Consider the following 25,100-nt stretch of genomic DNA (forward strand, 5'->3'; position numbering starts at 1 on the left):
TTTCCTGCACAAAATAGCCTTCTGCCTTTGTTCCGCTTCTGCTTTTATCATCATAATTGATCACCTTTTTATGATTTATGACAAATCAGCAAACGCCGAACTAAAACAAGAGCGGTGAGTTGAGGCTGTAACAGTTTCCGGAGCGGGTTAATGGAACTGTATATGGATAAATCGTGCACTGTACTCTGCCTAAGTGGGGCTTGTAACTTGATGAATATGGGTGTTTTATTGATAGTCAGACAGGCTGAGAGGAAACTTGGCCATTCTCTCCTTATAGAGTTTCCCTGGTTGTGTACACGCATTAATATTTCAAAAACAGTGGCGCAGAAGTTCCTTTTCCATTTAGTTTATTTTTCCACCTTAACACCTGCAGATTCAGGTTCCATGAAGCAGCCGTTTTGAATACCTGAAGCTGATCTTTAGACAAACACTCTGGATGAAATTCTGATGTTGATGGGGTGCTGAAGAGTGAAAATGTTTTCGTTGACTTATTCCCAATGAAACCCAAACAACACCATGTGACCTGCTGTGAGATTGGATTCCCTTTCACCTTAAGACCCTGCTCCATTTGCCTGAAAGTGACTCCTGGCACCTCAGATCAACGGAAAGAGATCGTCCATGTGAAACTTTGAGTGACAGGTGCCGCTCTGGCTCTTTAAGACAAACCCAACCTGAAAGTAGAGACATTACAGTAAAGCCTCCCCTCCACCAGCTCCTTAGACGTAGGCACATTACTGTCAGTAAACCTATAGCCTGTATATGAACTGTAAGGGGATCCTACAGGTGGAGTCAGGTGAGCTGGCACTGCTGCACATAGGAGGCAGTTTAGTTCACTTTCAAGTGAAAAGAGCTGTAACATTAGAGGAGGCTGCTCTGATTTGTCTTTCCAACCGCCTCAGACAAGTTTTTTTTTTTTTTTCCTCTTTAAAGGCAACAATTTAAAACAGAAAACGACCTACAGCGGAGTCACGCCACACCAATGTCTCTGCTCGTGCTGCTTTACTTATGTTAGCTTTAAGCGTTGTTATATCCACCAGGAATGTGTGCAGGGGCAGGATTATTTTCTCTCTGAATATATGTCTGAAGATCTGATAGTAATGTTGATGCAGTTGTGCGATGCCTCCAGTTATTACACCGAGCTCGAGGCGATAAGCCCAACGAGCGGCGGGGAGTGTCGATGCAAGATTGGGTTTTTTTGCATACTTTAGGCCCCCACACTTCGGCCCTCGGGCTACTTCCAGTCTGCTCTACCTAAAAGGAGTAAGGCCCACACACAGACCGTCTGCCACAACGTCTACTTCCCTCACTTACCTTTTAATGCAGTTTTATTTTTACCGTCTAAAACTGATTTAAAATCCAGGACATCTACCTCAAACATTGTGACAATCTGATGTAGGTGTTTCACCAGAAATGTGGTGACTGATTGCGGGGGCCCTTAAGGTAAAGAAACACAGCAATATGTCTTGATGAAATATATATATCATGTGCATTTCAGGACAGAATAACTCTTTGGATGTGTTGTTAACATGCTTCCATCACAGCTCGTTTGAGCCCGGGGGGGCTGGACAGGGGCCCTACAGGTCAAATTAGCTTCCCTGTTCTGTGTTGCTGTCAAATCTGTGCCTTTCTTTGAATTCTCTTTATTGGTTGTGTGTTTCGTTGCGCCTGACTCCATCTGTCCACCTGTTGAATTTATGTCATGTTTCACTAATAAAAGGACAGAAAAAACAAAAACACTGTACTGTGTCATTTTCCGTCTATCCAGGATATACACTGTCAAGAGTGGCTTGATGTGCGTTAATCCGCAGCTGAAAATAGTCCCAAACAAATGCAGCCACCAGTTCTCAGGTGTTTAAGGGAATTACTGAGCCTTTTTTAAAAAGTGTATGTTTGCTGTCAATCTGACTTTGGGGCTTACAAAAACACACAGAATGTTGCCAGCCTTATCTTTTTACCACAGTTTGAAGCTGCTACGCGAATAAAGCGTGAGCGGTCTACCAAGTGACACTGAGAAGATGAAAAGCAAATACTTACCGTTAATAGACTGAAAAAAAAAATGCAGCCTGTGTTTATAAGCTCGTACTGTGTGAGGAGGCAGACTGGCTGTAACAGGCACTGATACCTACAAAGCTCCCCAGTGTGACAAATGTGTTTTTCTGAGCTCAGCTGCTTTTGAGAGGAGGGGGAAGAAAATAAATAAAAAAGCAAGCTGCACAGCGTCTCTTAAGAGGCTCTTGGGAATCGAGCTCGAAGGGTTGGAGATAGAGTGAACTAACAGGGCACTTAGCCGCTATCTGTGGCTAAACAGGGCCACTCCGGGATCTTATTCTCAGCAGAATGCTGCGCTGGGATGTCTGATGGGAGCTCAGACCACTGCTCATCCTCTAAGTGGTTTAGATCTCTCCAGACATGACAAGGCCTCTCATCTCAAACAGCTCCCGGTCAGGGTCCGTGCACACACTCAGACACACATGTGATTCAGGCTGAGTCATGGAGAAAAGCGAGCAGACAGATGGAGATGTACAGGCAGGTACATTACTCTCCGTCGGCGGAGTTCACTCCTCCAGTTTCATTCTGCTCCTGCTCTTACATTGGTCGTTATATAGTTAATGGCATCAAGCGATACTCGCCCACACTGGCAGCGGGCCCGGGACGACACCAGGTTTACCCGGACAAGGTGCGGTAAATGATTGATCGGGACACAAGTCACATCACGAAATCAAACTCGCCCCCGAGCTGTGACCTTACAGCCGGGGGTCAAGTGACACCTGTGATTGTGTGTTTGTGCAGTCTGCCCTTTCAGACCACGGGAAAGTCACGGCTCTTCTTTCAGACGAAGGCGCATTAATGGCTTATTGTGTTCCCCCTCCACCTGCCCCAAGGAGAGCAAGGCTTGTAAATGATCGCAATCAATCAAATTAGGCCTGTTCAGACCAGGGTCGGATGTGTTTGACTACATTCAGAGCTTTTTCACAGTCCTGGTTAGTGTCAGCTGCTGGGCTTTCTAGGTTTTGTTTAAAAACATTCAGATTGATGAGTTTTTTGTTTTTCCTGTAGTGATGGAGAGAAACTAAAGTGTATTTACTCAACTACTGGGCGTAAACAAGTCAGACTTTTTAGGAAACACCCTTATTTGCTTTCTTGCAGAGAATTAGATGAAAAGGTTGAGGCCCCTATCATTTCTGTATGATAAATATAAGGCTTGAATCGGCAACCGGTTAGCGCAGCTTAGCGTAAAGACGGGAAACAGAAGGTGGCAAATCGCAGGATAATTAGTTGGGAGTGGGTGAGAACTGTATGTTGTTTATAACCAGCAGGGGACCCCAAGTTTGTATTTAATTAACATGGCTGGGAGCGGTAGCAATCTTTTCACCTTACTTTTGTCAAGAGGCTGGCAAGCACATTTCCTACAGTGTAAAACTATTATTTTAAGTAAAACTTTAAGGTACTTCTGACATGTGCTATTACTTCTACTACACTACTAGCTTCACCTCGGCTAGCTGCGACCGTAAAAAGCTGCTTACATATTAATGCATCAATAACATTTAATTAACATAGTGTGCAATATAAAAACACTATTAGGGGGCATGTTGTTCCCATAATGAGTACTTTCGAGATACTGAAACAGTAATGTAGGAGACATCATTCATAGTTTCAAGCTGTTACTTCTCGCGTCTTGTCTTTGAGAAAATAATTTGAGAGAATATATCATTAGCAGGAAAACTAACAAGCATAGCCTATTTACTGCAATGGCAAATTATTGTTTTAAGTGCACTTTTGAGGTAGTATGTGTGACAGCTTTTGTACCAAAATTACAGATTTTACATGTGTGATGCTTAAACCTCAGCTAGCTACATGTAAATGCATCAGTACTAACATTTAATTAACATAATGTGTAATACTAACGAGACCATATTGTTACATGATGTGCACTTTACTTTGAAGATGATCATTAAATAAATCTGAAGTGATCACTTTTATTCTCAACTGCTGTCACTGTAACATCTGATCAAGGGACTAAAGTTGACTAATACTTTTATAGTAATAATAATTACTATATAATCTGAGTCAGTCAGTTTCCTGACTCTTTTATACTAAAATCAACATTTAAAATGTAGAGTGTCCCTTGAGTTGCAACCAACCACCAATCAATACAAATGATTGAGCTTAAACAACGCCAAGCAGCAGCTGACTTTGACCTCTGACCTCCCTTTGATGTCTCTATGCATCGAAAATAACATATTCTGTATGTCATATTATAATGCCAGATACATGACAGGTGTGTTACTGTAATACCACCAACAGAGGGCGATATCAACTTACTGTTTCTCCATGAATTCAAATATCCTGTAACCACAGGCATCATGTGGATTTAGCATTAAGTGCACTCACCTGCAACAATTCCAATGCTTTGTGTGTTTAACAGTAACACCTCCACATGGCCTCTGCTTCATAACTTCATAAAATATTTAGAGTTGGTGTAACACCATACAGTAGGTCACCTATGTCACCAACTGGAGAGTTTTATATGTATATATAAAGGCTTATAAGACTGCAGCTCATATCAAAACAAATCTATTACTTGTAGTGTTTAAAAACAATAGTTGTGTTAAATGGTCCAGTTGAGTCTCCAGGTGACATCCCTCCTTACACCTCTGTATAACTTTGGAAGTGTCTAATGAGGCCAGCTGCAGTTGGAGGTGCCCCATAAGAGAACCTGAACCCTGCTGGCGCTGTAGCAGCCGTCGTCTTAGTTTATAGGACGCTTCTATAGTTTCCCTTGCCCTGGATAGGCAGCGGCTGAGGCCCGGGCTCCTGTTACACCGAGGCCATATAAGGTGCGCTGATGGCGTCACACCATCGGGCAGTGACAGCTCGAATTATTTCTCTTTAACTACATCACTGTAACTTGAGTCAGCTAAGACTCGGTGTGAAGGTCTTTGGTTACAGATTACTGGCTTTTTCTTCAGTCTTGTTCAACACAAGGTCACAGTTAACAGCAAGTATAACCAAGTTTAATTAGATCAAATTGACAAAAAGGACGAGATATTTGGACTGATTAGACGTGAAATGTTTGCTTTTGGGCTTTGGCTTCACATGTTACACAGATATAAGAGTGGTATCAATCTTCTCATTTAACTCTCTGCAATATGTTTTCTCTAGATGTCAGATTACTCTTTAATTAGTGTTGACTTCAGAGATGAGTTATGGAAGCCAAGAACGGCTATGCTAGCAATGTTTTTTTTTTTTTTTTTCTGTGCCTATCTTGAGACTACAAGTTAATTTGTGTTATCTTGATAACAAAGCGTGTTTAATTTAACTTTACTTCTCAAGATGACAACCGGCCAATTTCCTCAAGATAACGAGATGATTTATGACAAGAAAATCCGTAGGGTGGATTCGGGGAGTTTCAAAGAAAAAATGAAATTCTAAAGAACTTCTCCCATCTTGTAAGAATGTTTCCCCTCGTGATATGAAAGGAAGAACATTTGTGGCTCACATCTGAATTGAATACTGGCAAATATCAATTCCAGTTTTGAAACTTTGGGCACTGAGAAACAGAAACAGAGGCAGTTGGGAGCTTTAAAACTCATGGAGATTTGAATACTTCCTTCTGCTCCGACACTTTCTGTTTTTGCAAAGGTCATTCAGGTGAACTTCCCCCTCCTTGTTCACCATCCCGACCATCCAACTCATGCTTCTAGAGGCCCTGAAGTGCCGTTCTTAGTCCCTGATTACATTTAAAAGAGACATTAAGCAGCGTTGCTATAAATACCCTCGCAGATTAAAGCCACATTCTATATTCAGCCCCTTCATACTGTCAATTAGCTGATGGGTAGCTTTAATATCCTAGAAGATGATTCTCAGTCAGCTATCCGTCACTCGATACAGCGTGTCAATAAGCTAAATGTGGGAGCTTTTTACAGTCATCTCTCAGTGTCATTAGCTATAAATCAATGGAGGAGATTGATCAGTGGGCAACTTCACCTTGTATGACATCTTTTAAATGGATTGTCCTGTCAAGATATTAGGCAGGGTCGATGATGGTGTTTGTGTGTGTGTGTATGTGTAGAGTGCGCAGTGTTAAGAAGAGTTTGTGTTATTCGCACACTTTTCAGAGCAGGGAAAATGTTACCAGATTTAGCAACTTCTCATGCACCCCGGGTGATTTGATTTGTCGGGAGCAACCAAACACAAATTTAGCCGTTTTATATGGACTGTGGGGAGCAATGTGTCGACTCCCAGAGCTTGCGGTGGCAAATTGGCGCAGCCGGTGCCAGCTCACGTACGCTCACAGTGCTGTCGTGTCCAATCTGAAGCGATGCGGTGATCACAGTGCTTTTAATACACAGTGTAGGCAGGTCTGTCCTGCGAGAGCTCGGCGCTGCAGAAGCAGCAAATATATTCCTGTGAAAATTAATAATAATGTCACCTGGCAATGTCTCGCAACTCTTTGATCAGCCAAGGCTTACTATCTTTGAAACTTGGCAGTAGTGGCCAGGAGGCAGAGAGAACCAGGGTTTTGGAGCGTGGAGAGCTTTAATGGCAATTAAAGGACAGAGGCTAATGTAGCAATCCATCAAGAGTCTGGGTACACTTTTTTACTAGTGTAGTGGCTCCGGAGGGATAACAACATCGATCAGTTGGTCCACCAATATTGCATTGAATGTCATGGCATTTAATACAGACATTCATGGTCCCCAGAGAACATAACTTTCTTGATGCCCTCACAGTTCCTGTAGCACCACAGCATGTTACATTTTGTACTCAGCCACCCACTTAAATATGTCAACAGCTATAGAAAAGATTTCCCAAATTATGATAAAGACGTTCATGGTCCCTAGGTGATGTATCCCAATTACCTTGGTATCCCCTGAACGTTCCTCCAGTACCACAACAGGTCAAAATTTATGCTGAATTACCCACTTAAATATGTCAACATCTATCACAAAGACTGTTAAAGACATTCATGGTCTCCAGGGGATGTGTCCCAATGACTTTGTTGATGTTTTTGCATAAAATGTATTGAGTAAAATGTAATGACTGTTGGATCAAAATGCCATAATTCATTTTAAAAAACTATGCTGATTTGGGAATTTTTTATGCAACACCATCAGCAGGTCAAATGTTTAAGTTTTCATATTTTGGCTCACAATCTCAGGATTTATCAGCTGTGGTCTGATGGCAATTTGGCTTGCAGTGCAGATATCCAGATAATGGATATATGGGTGTCCGTGTGCTGATCATTCTGGAAGTCAACCACTATCATCTGACCACAATTTAGCTAATGTTTATAAAGATTTGTTTTTGTGTGAATACAGACACAGTTTTAAAAAATAGATCTTTGTCAGACAATAGCCAAGATCAGGTTCCAAGATTGCTTTTTGGCAAATTGTGCAGAGGGTACTCATGATCTTGAAAAGTCATCCGGTTTGCACAGTTGGATCAGATACAGTTGCTATCTGGCAGTATGGGAGCTTGTACTTGGAGGAACAGAAGGGTGGACTTGACTTGCTAATTATATAAGTTTCAGGCAGCGGTTTCAAAATATCAGCTACAGTACCTCTTGTTTCACCCGCTGCCTTTTCACAAGGCTTTAGTCTGATGTTACAATTTTGTTAAAGTCATGCAGTAAGATTATTCTGCCTCTGGTGCAGCTCTCCTTGTTTGAGATATCTAAAACTCTTATCTGTCTCTTGATATGTATTTGTGGACAACAGCTTTTATCTGAATGTACAGCAGCATTCTTCTGGGTGTCCGCTCATGTATGCATGCATGCATCTGTGCTGTCCACATGTAGCGTTTCCCTGTCAGAGACCCACAGCGCAGGTATCAATCTTTAAACCTCCCCCTTTCCCCAAGGCTCGGACAGCTGCATATATCTCATTCCCCCCTTGAGAATGTGATCTTTGCAAGACGAGGAGGCATGATGGGAAATCCCCCAGTGCTGTGGCTGACCCTACAGCTTGACTTGAACAAGCCCATTGATAAAGGTTTGTTTCATCTGACACAGCCGCCACACAAAACATCAGCTCCGCGAACCTGGCTGACTCAGGGAAACATCAAGTGACAGATAAAGAGGAGGAAGAGGAAAATGAACAAGGGGGGGAAAAAATCCTGCTGAAAGAGGCAGAGGTGAAGAGCTTGGCGTGTGCGTCTGTTTTGTGTGTGCATTGACGGGAGTTGGAGGTGAGGAGGGAACACAAGCCATGGATGATCCATCCAGTGATAGGGATAGGACAAGTTGCCACGGCAACCCTGGCTCCTGATCCCTCAGACCGGCTGGAGCTGGCACAGAATGAGAGCGAGAGGGAGAGAGACAGACTGGAGGAGAGGGGAGGAGGGAGGGAGGTGCGATGGCTACGATGGGCTGGAGCGCTGCCAGAGGTTTTGACAACAGTTCGGTAATGAACAGGAGGGATGGAGCCATCGCATAGGAAGGAGAGTCTCCAGAGGGGCAACCTCTTAATAGTTAGGCCATCTGAAACCATCAACCTTTCGTGAACTGACAAGACTGCACACACACACACACACACACACACACACAAACACCTTCACTGAGCATTCCAATCCCCAGTAGGTACAGTGTGAAAAAACATACTGTACTGTATACTTACATACATACAAACACATAATACTGAAATATGGATGCAATCTGCTATAGACGAGTGTTTCACACACACAGATCTACAAACATATACACACAGAAATACACACACACTCGCCTAGGCACATGTGATATGAGATGATCTATGAACTCATATATAGCAGCCTTGTTCGAGATGCCACATATTAAAGTAGCCCTTCGAACATCTTGAAAAATTCACTTACCCTCGCTTTATTGCTGAGGCTTCGAAGCGATCGATACTGCACTCACATCTGGATGCTGAAGCTAAAATGGCAGAAGGTTAGCTTAGCTTAGCTTAGCTTAGCTTATCTTAGCTTAGCTTATCTTAGCTTAGAGACTGCAAACATATGGCAATACCACAAACCCATTTTAAAAACAACAAGATTTAAGGAGGGTGTGTGGGACTATTTCCTGGCCTAATGTGGGGACTTACCAGCGTCCTCCTTGATTTGCATTGTTCTTTCTATTGCCAACATATATGCATATATATTTTAGATATATCCTCTGTACATGAGTGTGCATCACTTTGATTTGGTTCCTATAACGTTCTAAGTGAGCCAACGTAAATTCTCCTAAAGATCTATCCTCATCAAGCTTTAGGAAACATTTGGACACTATGATAATGGTTTAGAACCTGAGGGTCGCACGATAAATATGAACGATCACAAGATGATTAAATTTTTCGTTACACAAAATGAATGTTTCTTTAACATGTTTTCCAATACATTTTCATTTCTTTCTCTTGTGAAAAACTGGATATTTTCCTTTCTTTGTGGCCTCTAAAACCTTGTAAGTATGGTCATATATAGACTTTGGGATCACAAGCCAGAAAGTCTTGGCGCCGCCACTGGTGTAGGTGTTTCAAATCAATAGTTCCTCTTATTTATATTTGATGCTAATCCAGAACAATGCCTTGCCCTGTTTTGGTTAGGGATAAAACACTGCATAACTACAGGATGTATTCTATTTGTGAATATGTACTGTAATCGCAAGAGCTACTGTACTCCCTGCAAATCATCAGGGAAATACAAGGGATTACCAGGATAGAAAGTAATTCAGTAGGTAAACAAAATCTAAAAATAACCCAGTCCCTGTGTGCTCTGTCAACACTGAGTGCAATGCATCATAATGTCGGTGTCATTGTGGCTTTGTGTTGTATGCATTGTGCTAAGAGTAGTGGCGTGGCATATATTGCTTCACATTTATGACTCCGTTCTTGATTGTTTTTATAGAAAGTACCCTATTTTTGAAATCTGATGTTGCCTGGAGTAGTCCTGCTGCCAAGTGAGAGATATTTTAATAAGGCGTTGTGCCAATATCATTCCTTAGAATCAAACGCCAACTCACTGTTGTTGCCAGAAGATGATTCATGCGACTTGTTTGTAATTCCGCGGCTGGGGGACATCCAGCTGCTCTCATAAATAGATGCGATTGTCACCATCTGTAATGGCAATCGCTCCTTCATTCAATTACGCATATAGGTGTGTGATGACTGCAGGTCTCAGGTGTAAACACGTGTTTACAAGACAAGCTGCGCGTGAGGAGAAGGCAGAGTGAGGAGCTCCGGCACGGGCGCTGTAATTTCATAAGTGACAAAGAATTTCATCGAGGTCTCTCGACAGGAGTCATTATAGGCCAAAGTAATGCTAAATGCAGAAACAGGAGTGAGTGCTATGCTCATGGGTTTGGTGGGAGGAACTGGCACAAGAAGCTGATCTGAGACTGATCTGGCTTGGGATTTGTGCTAATGATGCACTGAAGAGCAATCCTCAACAATCCTACGAGCCGGTCTTCATTTTAATTTCTGTTTATCCAGGAGGGGTTGCAAGGCATGTCGTTTGTTTTTTTCAGAAAGCTTTCTCACACATACAGTGGTAAAGTTTCATACATGGAAGCTACAGATACAGCATCTGATTAAGATTCTTGCTCAGCACTAGTTGTTGATGGTGAAGGAAAACATGCCAATATGTTGTGTTTTATTAAAGACCCACATTAACTCAAACAACAACACAAAAACTCTACAGCTATGCTACTGACTGGCAAGTGGCTTAACTAAGGCACAGTGCTGCTTTCAGCTAATGCTAGATAGACACATCGGAGGCACTGGAAGAAGGTATGACTGCACCCATTAAGATTCTAATATAGAGAGAAAAATCACTACAGATGGACTAAAATCACGGAAGAGTAAGATATCACACAAATGCACATAAAATATTAATACTGAATGGTGGTTTTAGATAAAAAGCTAAGTTAGGGTAGTGAGGGGGAATCAAACAGGAATAGAGTCCTAAATGTGCACCATTTAGGACTTTCAACTGGATCCTAGTGTCTACAGGGCATCTGTATCAAAAACCCAGTTCTAACAACTGTATTATATTCTCTTATTTTGTCCTCACATTATTCTTAAAGAAGTGTTTCACAAAATGACCTCAGTAAAACTGAGAAACGATGACACTGGGACCAGGTAGTATTTCAGCAGAGAGATACTGATTGGTTTCTGGGCCTGGGTGCTGTGTGCACTGTACTTGATGGGGACTTGGAGCAAAATGGCCCAAACAGCTAATTCCTGCCCCGGGGCCTTAAAACAGGTTCATGTTGCCGCGGTCACAACTCCATAAAGAAGTGGGAACAGGCTGAAATGACCTCACTTCCAAAATGGCCTCCTTCCAGTGGGCTTAAAACTCAAATGTGTTCTCGCAAGGACAGCAACACAAGTACAGACACACAGAGAGCCACACACACACACACACACACACACACACACACACTTCCCTGAGTCAGTCACTCCACTTTGGCACCTCGAGTGGACTAGCCAAGAGACGGGGACATGAGCAGGGTGATACATCTCTGGGATGACACCTCTGTTTGGCGATGAGCTGTGCAGTCACAGGCATTTAGCTGTGATGGCGACACTGACAGAAGACAAAGCCACGGGTTTACAGAGAGCCGCCGGCGGTATCTCGGAGTGACACGTGGGTTATCGTTGACAGGCCAACACTGCATCTCCGGCGCGTATTTCCCATGAACCGCTGAGCCGAACAGCACAGCTTTCAAAAGATAGGAAGACAGCAGATGAGGAAAGGTGAGACATTAATCTGTGGAAGGGGCCCGCTGTGGAAAAAGTGTGGGGCAAAGTTGGATGGGTGACTCCGTTGAAAACAAAAAGTACGACCGGCAACACAGGATAACTTTCTTGTCAGTCTTCATCATCTGTGCCAGCCTTGCTTTCTGAAACTTTTCTATTCTGCTATACGCTGTCTCTAATCATTCAGCTGTGATCTTGACGGTCAGCCTTCTCCTATTGTCTTTTCCTGGCTCCAAGCCACAGTGGAGATCAAGGCCCGGCGAAAACAAGCACAGGCAGACATAAAGCGGGAAAGAATGGGGAGAACGTGGGGGTCATTCCTGGGTGTGGGCAGCCGTTTGTCCAAGAGATATCCGTGGATTAGGGGCCAAGGCCCGGCTGCCAGATCTAAATTGCTCCACATAGTGAACAGATTAAGTTAAAAATGAATGGACCAACCGAGCTGATAGAGTCAGGCTTATGGGGGGGGGATATTCTCCTTTCACAAACACTCCCGGCAGCAGCAAGGAGGCTGAAGGCTGATAGCAGTTGGGAGATTAACATAGAGGGGAATCTATTTTCTCACTTAGGAACGCTCTGATTGGTCTGGGTATACCCTCAGCGGTGCTACTTATTTAGTAGCATCATTATCGCAGCCATTATCACTATCAGTATAAGTAATCGTTGTCAGGCTTAATGCCACTGTCATCATGATTATGCTTGCCATCATTAACTCTCTAATCATCATCTTCATCATCACCAGTTTATCTTCATGGTCACTACTACCGTATCAGCAGTACTGTCATCCTCATCCTCTTTAGCAGCACTAATGGTTTAGTTCTAGGGAGAGCAACGTTGGTCCTACAACCTTTTGATGCATTGTATTTGCATTGTATTTCGTGTGGATATTCTTGATCCCCAGAGGAACGATCCCTTTGACTTTGGCGATCCCATGACTTCTCATGTCAAGCCACCAGCGGGTCAAATTTTTCATTTTTGCAGTGAAATATCTCAACATCTACTGGATCGATTTGGAAAAAAAATTTGTGCTGACATTTATGGTCTCCAGAGGATGAATCCCTTTTTGCTCTAGTGATCTCCTGACTTTTCTTTTGGTGCATCCATGAGGTTGACATTTGTTTTGATTGATATGTTTCAACAACTATTGAATGGATTACCATCACATTTGTTCCAGACATTCATGGTCCCATTTAGATGAATGGCCAGAACCATCAGGCCACAGTCATATGCACTGTCATTGTGAGTGTGTTAACATGCTAATGTTTGCATTTTGCTCAAAGCCTAAGCCAGGTAAGTCTCCACAAAGACCTCATACTCAGTTTCATATCATGTATTAATCAAAAGGAATTGCCCACCCGGCCCACATCGACATTTGTCTCGCCAGGGCAATAATGTGTCATATGGGATTTAAAAGCAGCTGTAGAAGAATTATGTGAGAAATGAGAGACACACATCCGCCCATTATGTAAGTTCTCTCTGAACAGGATTAATTTTCTATGTACTAATTCAGCATTTTTCTTTGTATTAATTAATTTTGTGATCCTTGGTCTTTATCTTCTCGTCTCTCATTCTGTGTGGAGCCTTTATTTTGGTCCCAAAACATAGATGTGCATCACTTTCTCTGCACTCTACCTTTGTAGGAGTAATACGAATCCTGACAAATACAACTATCTGTATAACTCCATTTTATTTTTTATCCTATATCTTTACTTTCACCTTATTCCAACCACCACCTTGTTCATACTATCATAAATATGTATGCATGTTGGCTCAATTCTGATAAACCTACAGAACTGCATCTGAAAAAGACTTTCTGTCAAGAGATATCCAGATGCTCCTGATATAATTAAATAATCTCACATACCTTCTATTCAGTCCTTTCTGTAGTCATGAATGAGCTGATGTTGAGTGGATTAGGCCGTGCTGGGTTTATTTAATGACTGCTGCACAGGCTACAGTACACTGAGCCTCTCTCATGGGCTGAGGTCAGAGAAAATGCCTCATAGTAATAGAGATCTTTTACAACCACCGGGGGAAATCACTGCTGGTTTGTCGGCAGTCCATGTAATTAACCATGTTAGCTTTCTTACGCACACACAAAATCTGGAGAAGAAACCCCTTGCAGGTCCAGACCTCTAAATCCTGTGCCACATAAAGTGGATGGAGGCAATGTTTGACAGCTGGCAGCATCCCTAAATTCTGAATGCCAAACTCAATTTTAAATGATCTAGGACTGACAGTGGAGGAGGAAATTATGTGTTATTCAACTGATTGAATTCAGCGCGTGCTCTCGCTCCAGGACAGTTCAGCAGGATGGATGTTTGCTGTCAAAAGGGGCTTGAACCCAGGCTGAAGGACAGCCTCCCCAGTCACTTCTCACACCTTCTGTATCACTGTATCATGCTACCACATGCGATGCTGGGCCTGGACCTCCTCGCTGTAAGAGTGTCAGTCTGTCAGGAGCTTGCGGTGTTTGGTATTAGTCTATCTAATTAGCTGGGCCCAGGGCAAGGTTACACACTACAGTAATAACCATTTTTTTCCCTCCTCCAATACATCATAATGATGGTGATGATCCCACAGGGCAGAGTTGTAATCATTCACTTGCTGACTCAGCTCCAATTATAAAGCGTTGGTTTCAGCTCGATCCTTTTTCAAACTGAGGCATTTCAGAGCAAAACCCAGAGAATAACATCCATTCTTGGTCCAAACAAAGCCATCGCTTAAGACAAACTTTACAGTTCTTGCCCCTCAAGCCCTGGTCAAAATTAGCCCTGAAACTTTTTTGCAAGGAAATTAATTAATTTTGCACATCTTCTGATAAGATTTGATTTAGAGTTTATTTTGCACAGTTCCTCTTGCTTGACAAACACATTTGCACCAATGACTAAAAGCAAACTGTCTTGATCTGGGCAGACCCAATTGCCAGTACAGTTGTTAGCTAAGTTTGTTCCTGCAAAACCATGGATAAGTTAAAAGTGAATGTTTCTATATGTTACAACTTTTAAGTTTGCTCAGGTTACTTTTTTTTCTATTTCTCTTATGTTGGAATGCTTTGCTTAGGTTTAGGCACAAAAACCACTTGGTTAGGGTTCGGTAAACATCATGTTTGGCTTAAGATATCAGGTGAAGCTGGTTTTTGACAGTGGTGTGACTTGGTGTGACGGCAGTTGGCTGGCTTGTTTGTTATCTGTTTCGGTTACACTAGATTAGCACCAGCTGTATGATTCGTCAACAAGCTACTGCAACATGTTTGTGAGCGATTCACATTCAGAGTCCATGAGTGACTGCTTCATTATTACAGGTGCAGAACTCAATCACCGGACAGGTTCAGTTGACTGTAAAATTGTTGGACAAAGTGACTCTCCAGACAGGCAATATTTCCCAAGAGGCAAAGGGTCTTAACATGTCAGTCTGATAGAAATGATCACTTGGTTGCACTTAATGGAATACAGCTGAACTCATAATAACCGCAGCAGATATCTCCCCTGAAATATTCTCAAACCCTCTAGGTTTACTTCAGAAGCCCCTGATGTTTTACCACTAAGACCCACAACCCGCTTGCATTGTTTAATTTCCACTTAATTATTCATTACACCTTTAACAGCATCTCAGGGATAAAACTTAATTTCCCTCTCTTAGTGTGACTCATAAAGGCGGTCAGTGGGCTGCAATCTCATAAAGCGCATAAACAGATAAGTGATGCTTCCGATAAATGAAGAGTAAATACAGTTTCATCTATTTATAGCTATTGGGTCCCATAAACAGCGGAGCCTCCTTGCCAACAGTATCTGGTAAGAGGTACACAGGAACACAGTGAGCATTTATTATTCTCACCTCTCATAAAACATCTACTGATACTGATGAAGACTTTCCAAAGGTAATCATATAGTTCCTTTGGATGTAGTTTAGGGGGCTTACTGGACAGATTTATGTGACCTTTCTTTAAAACTAAAAAATACCTTTGAAATGTTCTGTGATGTTGAAATGAAATGTTATTCCAGTATATATTTGTTGGAATATTATACATCCATGGATTCGACACTTTTGGGAATGTTTTAATGTTGGCACATCTATAAAGACAGCTGTCTGTTATAGCCCTGTATTTCAAAAGAAGCCCACAGTACTGCTGGCGGCTTTATGTGAGAGACAATGGTGCTTATAGCTTAATGCTAACATCACCTCTCTAACATCCTGACAAAAACAAGGCTAACGCAGTGATATTAAACAGATATAATGTTTGCCACAGTCAGTTTATTAGACCAGTAAACATACTGACCGGATGAATCCTTGAAATGGAAGGACTCATACAGACGGGGACATGGCTGTGCGCGGAAAATTTCAAACTACGCATAGTTGGACAAACAAAGTCCATATGACTCACCCTCTGGGGAACATGAACGTCTCCACAGAACATCATGGCAAACCTCTGATTAACTGTTGAGACATTTCAGTCTTGACTACAATGGTAGCCTGAAAAACACAGTGTCCCATTCCGCCAGCATAGATGAAAATTGTGTGGCAGTTTGTTTTTTTTTATTTTTATTAATGGTTCCCAAAGGAACTGAAAAAAGAAAGATACAATCCAATTAAAATGTTGAAACCAAGGAGCTGTCCACTGTGCTGAAATGGCCCATTATGTTGTATCTTTCTGTAGCTATATTGTGGTTTTTGGCCTGGCCCCGAGCCAGTAATGTGTCTCCCTTGTTTCCCCACAGCCTTTATGTTATAGCTAATTAAACTGGAGCAGATGTCTTTTGAAATAGTCTGAGTGAAGGTTTTGTTTGTCTTGAAGAGGAACTTGAGGTCCTTATAACGTGTGAATACATACAAATGCCCTTCACAAATATCCCAAACAGGAATTCCTGTATTTCTACGGTGCTGACACTGTGTGCGTCTTAAAGATTATGTTCCCCTCTCTGTTACAAACCACGTTTGTCACCACCAGCTGTCTATTCAGAGAGCATATTATGAGCTAAAATACAATTAATTAATGCCGTCACTCCCTTTAATGCGAATATGACTCAAGGGCAGGCCTACCCTTTGCTGCCTCACCGCTGAGAGTCGCTCGCTGTGTGACAGAGACGGAGATGATGGAGAGGGAGACAAAAGATTTGTGCGGCGGATTAACTTGTTTTTATGGATTCAAACATCATTACCGCGTTAAGTGTGTTGAGAAATTGGATGCGGGCAACAAAATGCAGATCAGCGCTGATAAATATTCCAACGCAGCCAATAGCTTGTGCGACAGGCTGGGCCCGAGAGCCGCGGGGTGGGGAGGGAAGTAACACATCCAGAGAGGGCGGCTGTCGGCGCATGACAAGGAGGAGAGTGTTCGAACAATGGCTGCCTCCACGAGGAGTCTACTGTAGTTGCTGTTGAAACAAAAGGTCGTAAAAGCAACATATGCCACCTTCTCTCCAGCCTCCCCCCCGTCTGTGTGTATATTCAATCGTTTTTCTCAATGGACCAGATGGAGGGAGAGCGAGTGGAAGACCAGGACAGATGTTTCACTCGACTCGGGGTGTGTTTGTTTGCCTGTGTGAGTGTGTGTGTCTGAGAGTGAGACGCTGAAAAGAGACACGTGGAGGGAATTAAATTGAATCTGAAAGGAGAGAAGAACAAGGGGAATAAATTGAAAGGAGGGAGAGTATTAACTCGTTTTAAGTCCAGATTACCTGCCATCGTTTCAATCTGTATACAAAATAGAGACTCCAAGTGGTTTGAGGTACAGGTATAAAGACGTCAAATGTCAATTTACACTTAGGAAAACAGTGACCAGACCAGTGATACATTTTTTGTTAAGTTGCGTACCTTAACTATCCAAAACCCGGAGAAATCCATATTTTTGTGATGAGTGTGAGTTTCATTCACCTGTGAATGGTTGCTTTCACTTCCTGCGAGACACAGGGAAGGCCAGACAATGTGTCAGAGTGAGGAAGCTAGTTAAATTACTCACTTTGCTGTCAGCTGTTGTTTTTATTGCACACTTGACCTGACTTTTGCCAGAGTCACGAAAGATAGCTTTAACTGAGAATCGCGATAAAAGCAACAACTCCCATGATCCCACACTATTTCAGGTCATCAAACTCCTGCTTTTGTAAACGATTTGATCCACAGACCCCCTTGCTGCAGAAATTACATACCGTGCCTTTACGTGTTTCTATTATTTTAATGGTACTTTATGCTTCCTGTACTCTTCTACTGCATTATAAAGGACAAAGTATTGTACTTCTTATAAGACTTTACAAAAAAAAAATGTAATAGTGATCAGTAAAGTGTCATAATAATTGTGTTTTTGTTCACCCCATTTCATCTGCATTTATGTCACAAGAAGGGCAGCTGTGGCTCAGGGGATAGAGCCAGTGGCCTGTTATCAGAAGGTCGCTGTTTCAATTCCCCTGGTCTGCATGTCGAAGCGTCCTTGGGCAAAATACGGAATTGAAAACTGCTCCTGATGTGCTAGTTGGCATCTTGCCCCTCAATCTGTGTATGAATTATTGTAAGTTGCTTTGGACAAAAGTGTATAAAAAGGTAAATAAAACATATTCCACTTTCTTAACACCCAAAAGAAAAAAAGAGACTTTCTTGTACACTTCAAGCTTCATGACCACAAGAAGACTTCTCCCCCTCTCTGTGTTAGAGACGCTTACAAAATGTCTTCCATGCTCAGACAGCATTAGAGGGAGAGAAAGTGAAGGTGCCTCCTGCAGCAGCACCATGGCCAGCGCCTCTGCTCGGGCGGGCACCGGCTCCCTTTCACTCCCGAGGCGGAGACATGTGTTTTTTTGTTTTGTTTTTTTGTTTTTTTATGCAAACAGCATGTGGAGAGCAAAGCGGACACTGGAGGCTACAGCCGACATTCGAGACAAATCATGGCCGAGGGGCGCCCTCCGTTAATGAGGCAGCCGATACACCTGTGCGCGCTGGCGTGACGTCACGCCTGGAGGCAGCGCTGACTCAGAGAGCAGTCGCAGGTGCAGCTGAAGGTAATCAGTCATTAGTGTCAGAGGTGACGGTTAAAGGGGCTGCTGCGTCGCAAAATTACACTACAGCTTCTGCCGTTAAAGTTAAACTAGCAGGCGCTCAATAAGCTACGTTTGTTTACCTGCTGTGTGACGGAAGTAAGACCGGAAATGACCGGCAGGAAGAGGTAATGTTTACATAACTTGACTTGGGAGAAAAAGCACAATTACCTCTGAAATGAGAGGTTTCATTACTCCTCTCCGTGTGCTGCACCTTAAAACCAATGTGAAACTACAGCTGTAGCCGAGAAAGTTAAGCTAGTTAACGCTCAATAAGTTAGCTCGGTTGGTGACGTAAAAAAGACCGGAAGTGAGTGGAGGAAAAATGAAATACAGGCATAATTTGAAAAAAAAATAGATAGGGTAATGATTAACAGTTAAAAGTTTGTGATTAGGTTGTTTTCACGCCCAATGCTGTGGGACATAAATCAGACCCGGAAACAAACAGAGAGGAAGCTGTTATATGTTAATAATTTCACTGGAAGAAAAAGCCAAAGGCTGCTGCCCGTTATATATATATATATATATATATATATATATATATATATATATATATATATATATATATATATATATATATATATATATATATATATATATATATATATATATATATATATATATATATATAAAGGAGATGCAAGGTAATTATTATTAATTATACATTATTAATTGTTGACTAACTTAGTTTTACCCGCTGTGTGAAATACATAATTGAGGTAGTGTTGGTGTTTTGAGGAGAAGTCAAAAGTAATCACTCATTTGTGTCAGAAGTGATGTTTTATTTGTGTGGTCGTGACTGCATCATAAGATCAAAAAGTACAGTTAGGCAGAGAAAGTTAAAGCAAGCTAACTCTCTTAGGATGACTTAACTTTACCCACAGTGATATAACGTTAAATAGGACCGGACATGACTGATATTTTCATAATTTGACTTCATGCGTCAGATGAAATAAGCTATGAATTTGTCACTGTAAGCGTGCTCATGACAGAACAGAGTCGTGAGCTCAGAGCGCTGTAACGCGTTACAGTAATCTGTTACTCCGGAGCCCTGCCTCTACTATCTCCGTCTGCCGCTTTGTCTACGCATCCATGTGGGCTCTTCCCCCTCGCTGTGTCGGTGCTGCGCCTCTCCCGGCTCCGCCAGCCTCTCTCAGCCATTGGCCTCGGACACCATCCGTCCCCCCCCCACCAACCCCCCTCCACAACAATAGACCCCCACGCGCACACCCGCACGCACCGCATCCACTCTCACGCGCCGCCACAGACGCGCACAGCGCTTTCGAGGAGCGACGGTGAAATGTTGGTGAAACTGCGGCTTACCGACTCCTTTCTTTCCAGCTTCACATCGGCGAGGAGCGCAGGGAAGCGTCTGCTGAGATGCGCTCAACCGGGGACGCGTCGGAGTTGAAATAAGGGAAACACGGGGGGGTCGGGGGAGGAAAAAAAAAAAAAAAAAACAGAAACAAGAGGGGGGAGATTTTCGTGCGAGGATGACTGACTGGTGACAAAGAAAACGGGGAGCCCCTTTGGCTTCGGTTGTCATCACCCGCTAGAACTTGACGGAAGGCGTTTCGGGGGACCGGCTTGCTCTTCTCACTTGGACGGCCAAAGATTTTTTGTCATCATAATTTTTGGAGGGGAACCATGCCTGTCCGGAGGGGTCATGTTGCGCCACAAAACACATTTTTGGGAGTAATTATTCGGAAATTCGAGGGACAAAGTGAGTATCTGTCTCTCCCTGGTGTCCAGTGCTGTGTGGGTGCGTTTGTGTTGTGTTGTGCTGCCTTCCCTTTTGTGTCTGTCCTGCTGCATCCTCTGAACAATTAGGAAATCGTCTAATAGGCCATCGTTTATAACACGACTTAAAATGCAGGGACACTGGACTCAATTCTATAACATCTCCCCCCAGATATTTCATTAAACTATATTATAGAGGTCTATGAAAAGTCATTAGAAGTTAATTATTCTGCTATCTTATCGAGCACCTGCTTTGTGTACAGTCCTGTGATGCTCCTGCTCCAGTAGAGATTGTAGTTTAAAAAAGCTGCATATGAGAAATAAAAAGGATTAAAGGATTTCATAAGTTCAGATCACATCCCCAAAGTGCCTTCATTGCCCTTATTAAATCCCCCCGACATGTTTAGTTCTTGTGGATTATTTGCGGTGCTGTGTAGTCGCACACCACGCTGGAGCAGGCCTATTGAATAAAGCATAATTTGTGCCATAAATCTGGTTTTACAGCTGAATATTTCCTTACATTTCTTATTAAAATGTCAAATTGAAGGCAATCATATGAAGCACAATAAGCAATCCAGCCTTCTTTTGGAGATTTATTTGTATTCACTGGAACAGTGTGATGGAGGATAAGCCCATGTAAACCCATTACATCCACCTACCTGTATCTATGTTTGACATATTCTATTTTTTTATATTCCTGTTGATGTATTTCCAGTTTTAATGTATTTATTGTTATGTCCACATGTAATAACTGAATAGTACAGTAAATTGGTCTTGTTTCTGTGATACTCTGCCCATGATCAAATTTCCCCAATTAACTCCCCCAATCTCCCTCCACAGATAAGAAATTCATCATAGCCAATGCCCGTGTGCAGAACTGCGCTATCATCTACTGTAATGATGGCTTCTGCGAGATGACGGGCTTCTCCAGGCCGGACATCATGCAGAAGCCGTGCACTTGTGACTTCCTCCACGGCCAGTTCACCACCCGGCACGCGGTGGCCCAGGTGGCCCAGGCGCTGCTGGGCTCCGAGGAGCGCAAGGTGGAGATCACCTACCACCGCAAAGATGGTGAGTGCTGCGGGCTGTCTGTCTGCACGGGCTCAGGTGGCTCGTACAGCACATGACATGAAGCCTTTACAGTTGTGTCACTTTAAAAATGCACTCTGCTGCAGAAGCTCTTTCAACCCCTCTTCAAAAGCAATCATCATGTCTTGGTCTCTATTTCCACCTCGGAAAACACTTTGATTTGTGCTGCCTGTGTACTGCACAAGGCAGACCCACCTGCAGTGTTAATGCAAGCTACTTCAGTGTGGGATAAATGTGTGAGAGGTGACTTTTACAATGTCTAACGCTGCAGGTACACAGTGGGTAATTTTTAGTTCTGAGTCGGCTCTATCTGGAGCATTTTGCAGCAGCAAATCACTGAGTGCACCCATTTAGAACCCTGAGGGGAGAAGAGCAGCTGCGAAGGTTTCCTTCGCTGTGACGTCCAGTTTTGAAATGATGCAGGCGCTGGGTGGCTGGGAAAGATGTTCATTAGCCTGCGCTGGATAGGGCAACCTGGGAAGGATGTAGCTCACTTCCCTAAAGACTAATGCAAAGATAGTGAGGCGTGCAGTTTCTCTGCTTCTCTTAAATGCTAACTTTAGCATTTTTAGATCCTGTTAATGCTCCCAGAGCTGAAAATTGCTTGTGAATGGCCGTATCTGTTTAGCTTTTCCATCATTTAGATAATCTTCTAGCGTGCATATGCTGCTTATGAATACTGCATGCAGATCATGACTTGGCATGACAGCTGGTATTGTTTTGATGAGTTACAAGGCGAGCCTATACAGTGAACGTTTGAAAGAGTAGCATCAACTATGCTGGTTCAGGGAGAGTTCATGTAGTGACCTCTAACAATGACATATGTATTCAGATGATTAAGCCTCCTTGCATAACGTTCAAGGGCTAGGTGAGGAAATGAGGATTAGCAGTTTTATAAGAACTACGTGGGGATCACCCTCACATGTCTGTTTGGGGTTATTGTTTACTGGAGGCCCCCAGCAGGTGTATTTTCTCATCAGCATTTTGTTAATACTACAACGTGGGAGGTGTAGTTAATCAAACTGACGATAGGTGCATCCCTAATAAAAATCAATCGACTGCACACAAGCTTAGCCTGTTGGGCACGGCAGTTTTTCTTGAAGTTGTGGCAGCTTTTGTTAAAACACATTGAATGTAATTGATGATTACTGCACAAAGAGTTAGCTGAATCAAGAAACTATACTTTCTGTATCAATAAGTCAGGCCTTGAGGACAGTTCGCAATAGGGTTGCTCTGGTACGATAACGGTATCGGAAATGCTTCAGATACATCCTAAAATGCTTGATCTGTTATCAGCCAGGCATGTCTAAACTATTCAACAAAGGGCTGTTTGACTCCAGGTTTTTGTTCCAACCAGTCAAGAGCACACAGTTTGACCAATCAACTTTCTGAAGACTGAGATCAGTTGATTAAATGAGTCACGTCTGGTGTGCTGCTGCTTGGTTGAAAAGAAAACCTGCAGCGACATCGGCTCTTTGAGGAATAGTTTGGACATGGCTGCTGCGATTATGCATCAAACTGATGCCTTGTAATTTATTAGCATTGCATTTGGAACCTGCTACTACCTGGATGCATCCTGTACACCGGTACTGCTCAAGTAGTCAGTATCCATAAATGACAAGCGGCATGTCACTCAACTTCCATTTGTTGGTTTCTGTAACCTTTTTAGCGATGACTCACTGTCATACTTGAATTTGTATTTTCTTTCTGAAATATTGATAAATAATTGCTGAATAAACTGTATCTGCAAACTCCTCTAAAGCTCACTTGAGGCCTGTGCCCACCAGCTGATATAGCACCAGGTAGAGTAACCATAGTTCATCTGAGTGTCTGTCAAATGGCCACGAGTGTTGTAGGAGAAATGTACTGTCAGGTTTCCTTTCTGGAGAAAGTTTCAAACTTATCTCTGCTCACAAAAAGATGGACTCTCGTATGGATAATGAGACAAGATGCTGTCAGGGCGATTTGTTTGGACGTTTGATGTGTGATGGGAGCTCTGGATCAGTGATGATATTGCGGTCTCAACTTGTGTGTGTATGTGCGTGTCCGTCTGTGTAATTCATACTCAGGCAGGTATGAGAAAACCCAGAGGGAGAGAGGTGCCGCAGATTAGGTCGAAGACAGTTTACAGAGCAGTTACAAATGATAGTATCCGTGGAGACATAGATGTGTGGGGTCAAAGGTTGGAAGATAAAGTTAGAGAAAAATGCTTGAGGGAATAGACAGGGAGAGATGTCAGCTTATTTTCGAGTGGGCTTCAGCCTGTGCCCCTCGAGACCACGTATATGCAACCCAAAGCCTTGTTGTATATTGTTTTTACTGAACTTTGACTAGCCCGAGATAGCACCATAGGATAGGCGCAGTCGGTATCAGCTAAGTTACATGAATTCTACTATTACGGAGCGCTTATAATGTTTCTGTTTTGTTTTGTTTTGTTTTTTTATAATGTCAGAAAGGAAATAATTCTATTTTATGTTTATTATTGAGTGTGTAGTGGTTGGTGGTGGTGGTGTTCATTATATTGAAAGGTGTTCCGAATACTCTGCTAATCCCATGTATGTCAAAGAGGTGGCTAAAATATTGGAAACTCTTATAAATACAATGCAGTGACTACAACGTCACAAATAAACATCTAGTTAAATACTTCTCCGACAGTGTAAATCAAAACTGAACATTATTATCTTTGAAAAGGCAGAAATTGTAAAGGAAGCAATAACTTTTGCCAGTTGTAGAGCTGCAACAATTGTTTGATCAGTAATTGTCGACTGTTAAAATATTAATAAACAACTATTTTGATAATTGATATGCGTAAGAAGTCAAAATTCTCTGAAGCCAGACTTTATTATATTCATTTTTGATTATAATAAAACAGTTTTGTAACCAAGTTGCGATTCACCATGTGAATGTGTGCACATGCTCAGCTGAGAGGTTGTGTCCCGCCCAGTAGAGAGCGGAGTCGTCTTCAGTGTTTGACAAATATTAACAGAATAATTAGTGACAAAACACATTAAGAATGGCATTGATTGCACAGACAGGGAGCATCCTCATTAGATGAGTTTATTTACGCTTGTTTCAGAAACTGGACTATTGTGCAGTGTGTATTAAAAAGTCTCGCTACATTCTACATCTGGCTGGTAACTCCATATCCATGTGGAAAGCCCTGCTTGGGGAAATGATCTTGCACATTTTCTCATGATCAGAAAACTTTTTTCAAACTTTTCTCAGAAGAAAACTTGCTGTGGTGGTTCCTAAAACATTTTCTTAAACTCACCAGAACAATTTATAGTTACAAGCACCTTCAAGGAAGTTTCTCTGGATGTTCTGTAGAGGTAGTTTTAAGAATCAGCACGCAGGAGTCGTTAATGAACGATCCCATTAGTAAGCAATATTGTGTAACCACAAGATAAAGTAATGAATAACCCCTCAGGGAATATTTGTTGAACTAATTAACCAAACAAACTGTTCTTTGAAGGCATACAGAGTGTATACAACGTGTTATCAACCATATTGGTAACAAGTTCAAGTTGAGTAC

General features: G+C 42.4%; 1 protein-coding gene across 3 annotated transcripts in view; it reads left to right on the forward strand.

The window, feature by feature from the left end:
- The first annotated feature begins 19,504 nt into the window (after nt 1–19,504).
- LOC119015438 (potassium voltage-gated channel subfamily H member 7-like) overlaps nt 19,505–25,100 on the forward strand; it is a 74,371-nt gene continuing 68,775 nt past the window's right edge. For 2 of the 3 annotated variants that reach the window (XM_037091405.1, XM_037091407.1), the window contains exons 1-2: nt 19,506–20,462; nt 21,320–21,550. In XM_037091405.1, the coding sequence (XP_036947300.1) occupies nt 20,387–20,462; nt 21,320–21,550 (307 nt within the window). In that variant the 5' untranslated portion in view covers nt 19,506–20,386. Of the gene's footprint in view, nt 20,463–21,319; nt 21,551–25,100 lie in introns of all 3 variants that reach the window. The other variant, XM_037091406.1, reaches the window with a different exon arrangement.

This window comes from Acanthopagrus latus, chromosome 24 (assembly GCF_904848185.1).
Source record: "Acanthopagrus latus isolate v.2019 chromosome 24, fAcaLat1.1, whole genome shotgun sequence".
Lineage (NCBI taxonomy): Eukaryota > Metazoa > Chordata > Actinopteri > Spariformes > Sparidae > Acanthopagrus > Acanthopagrus latus.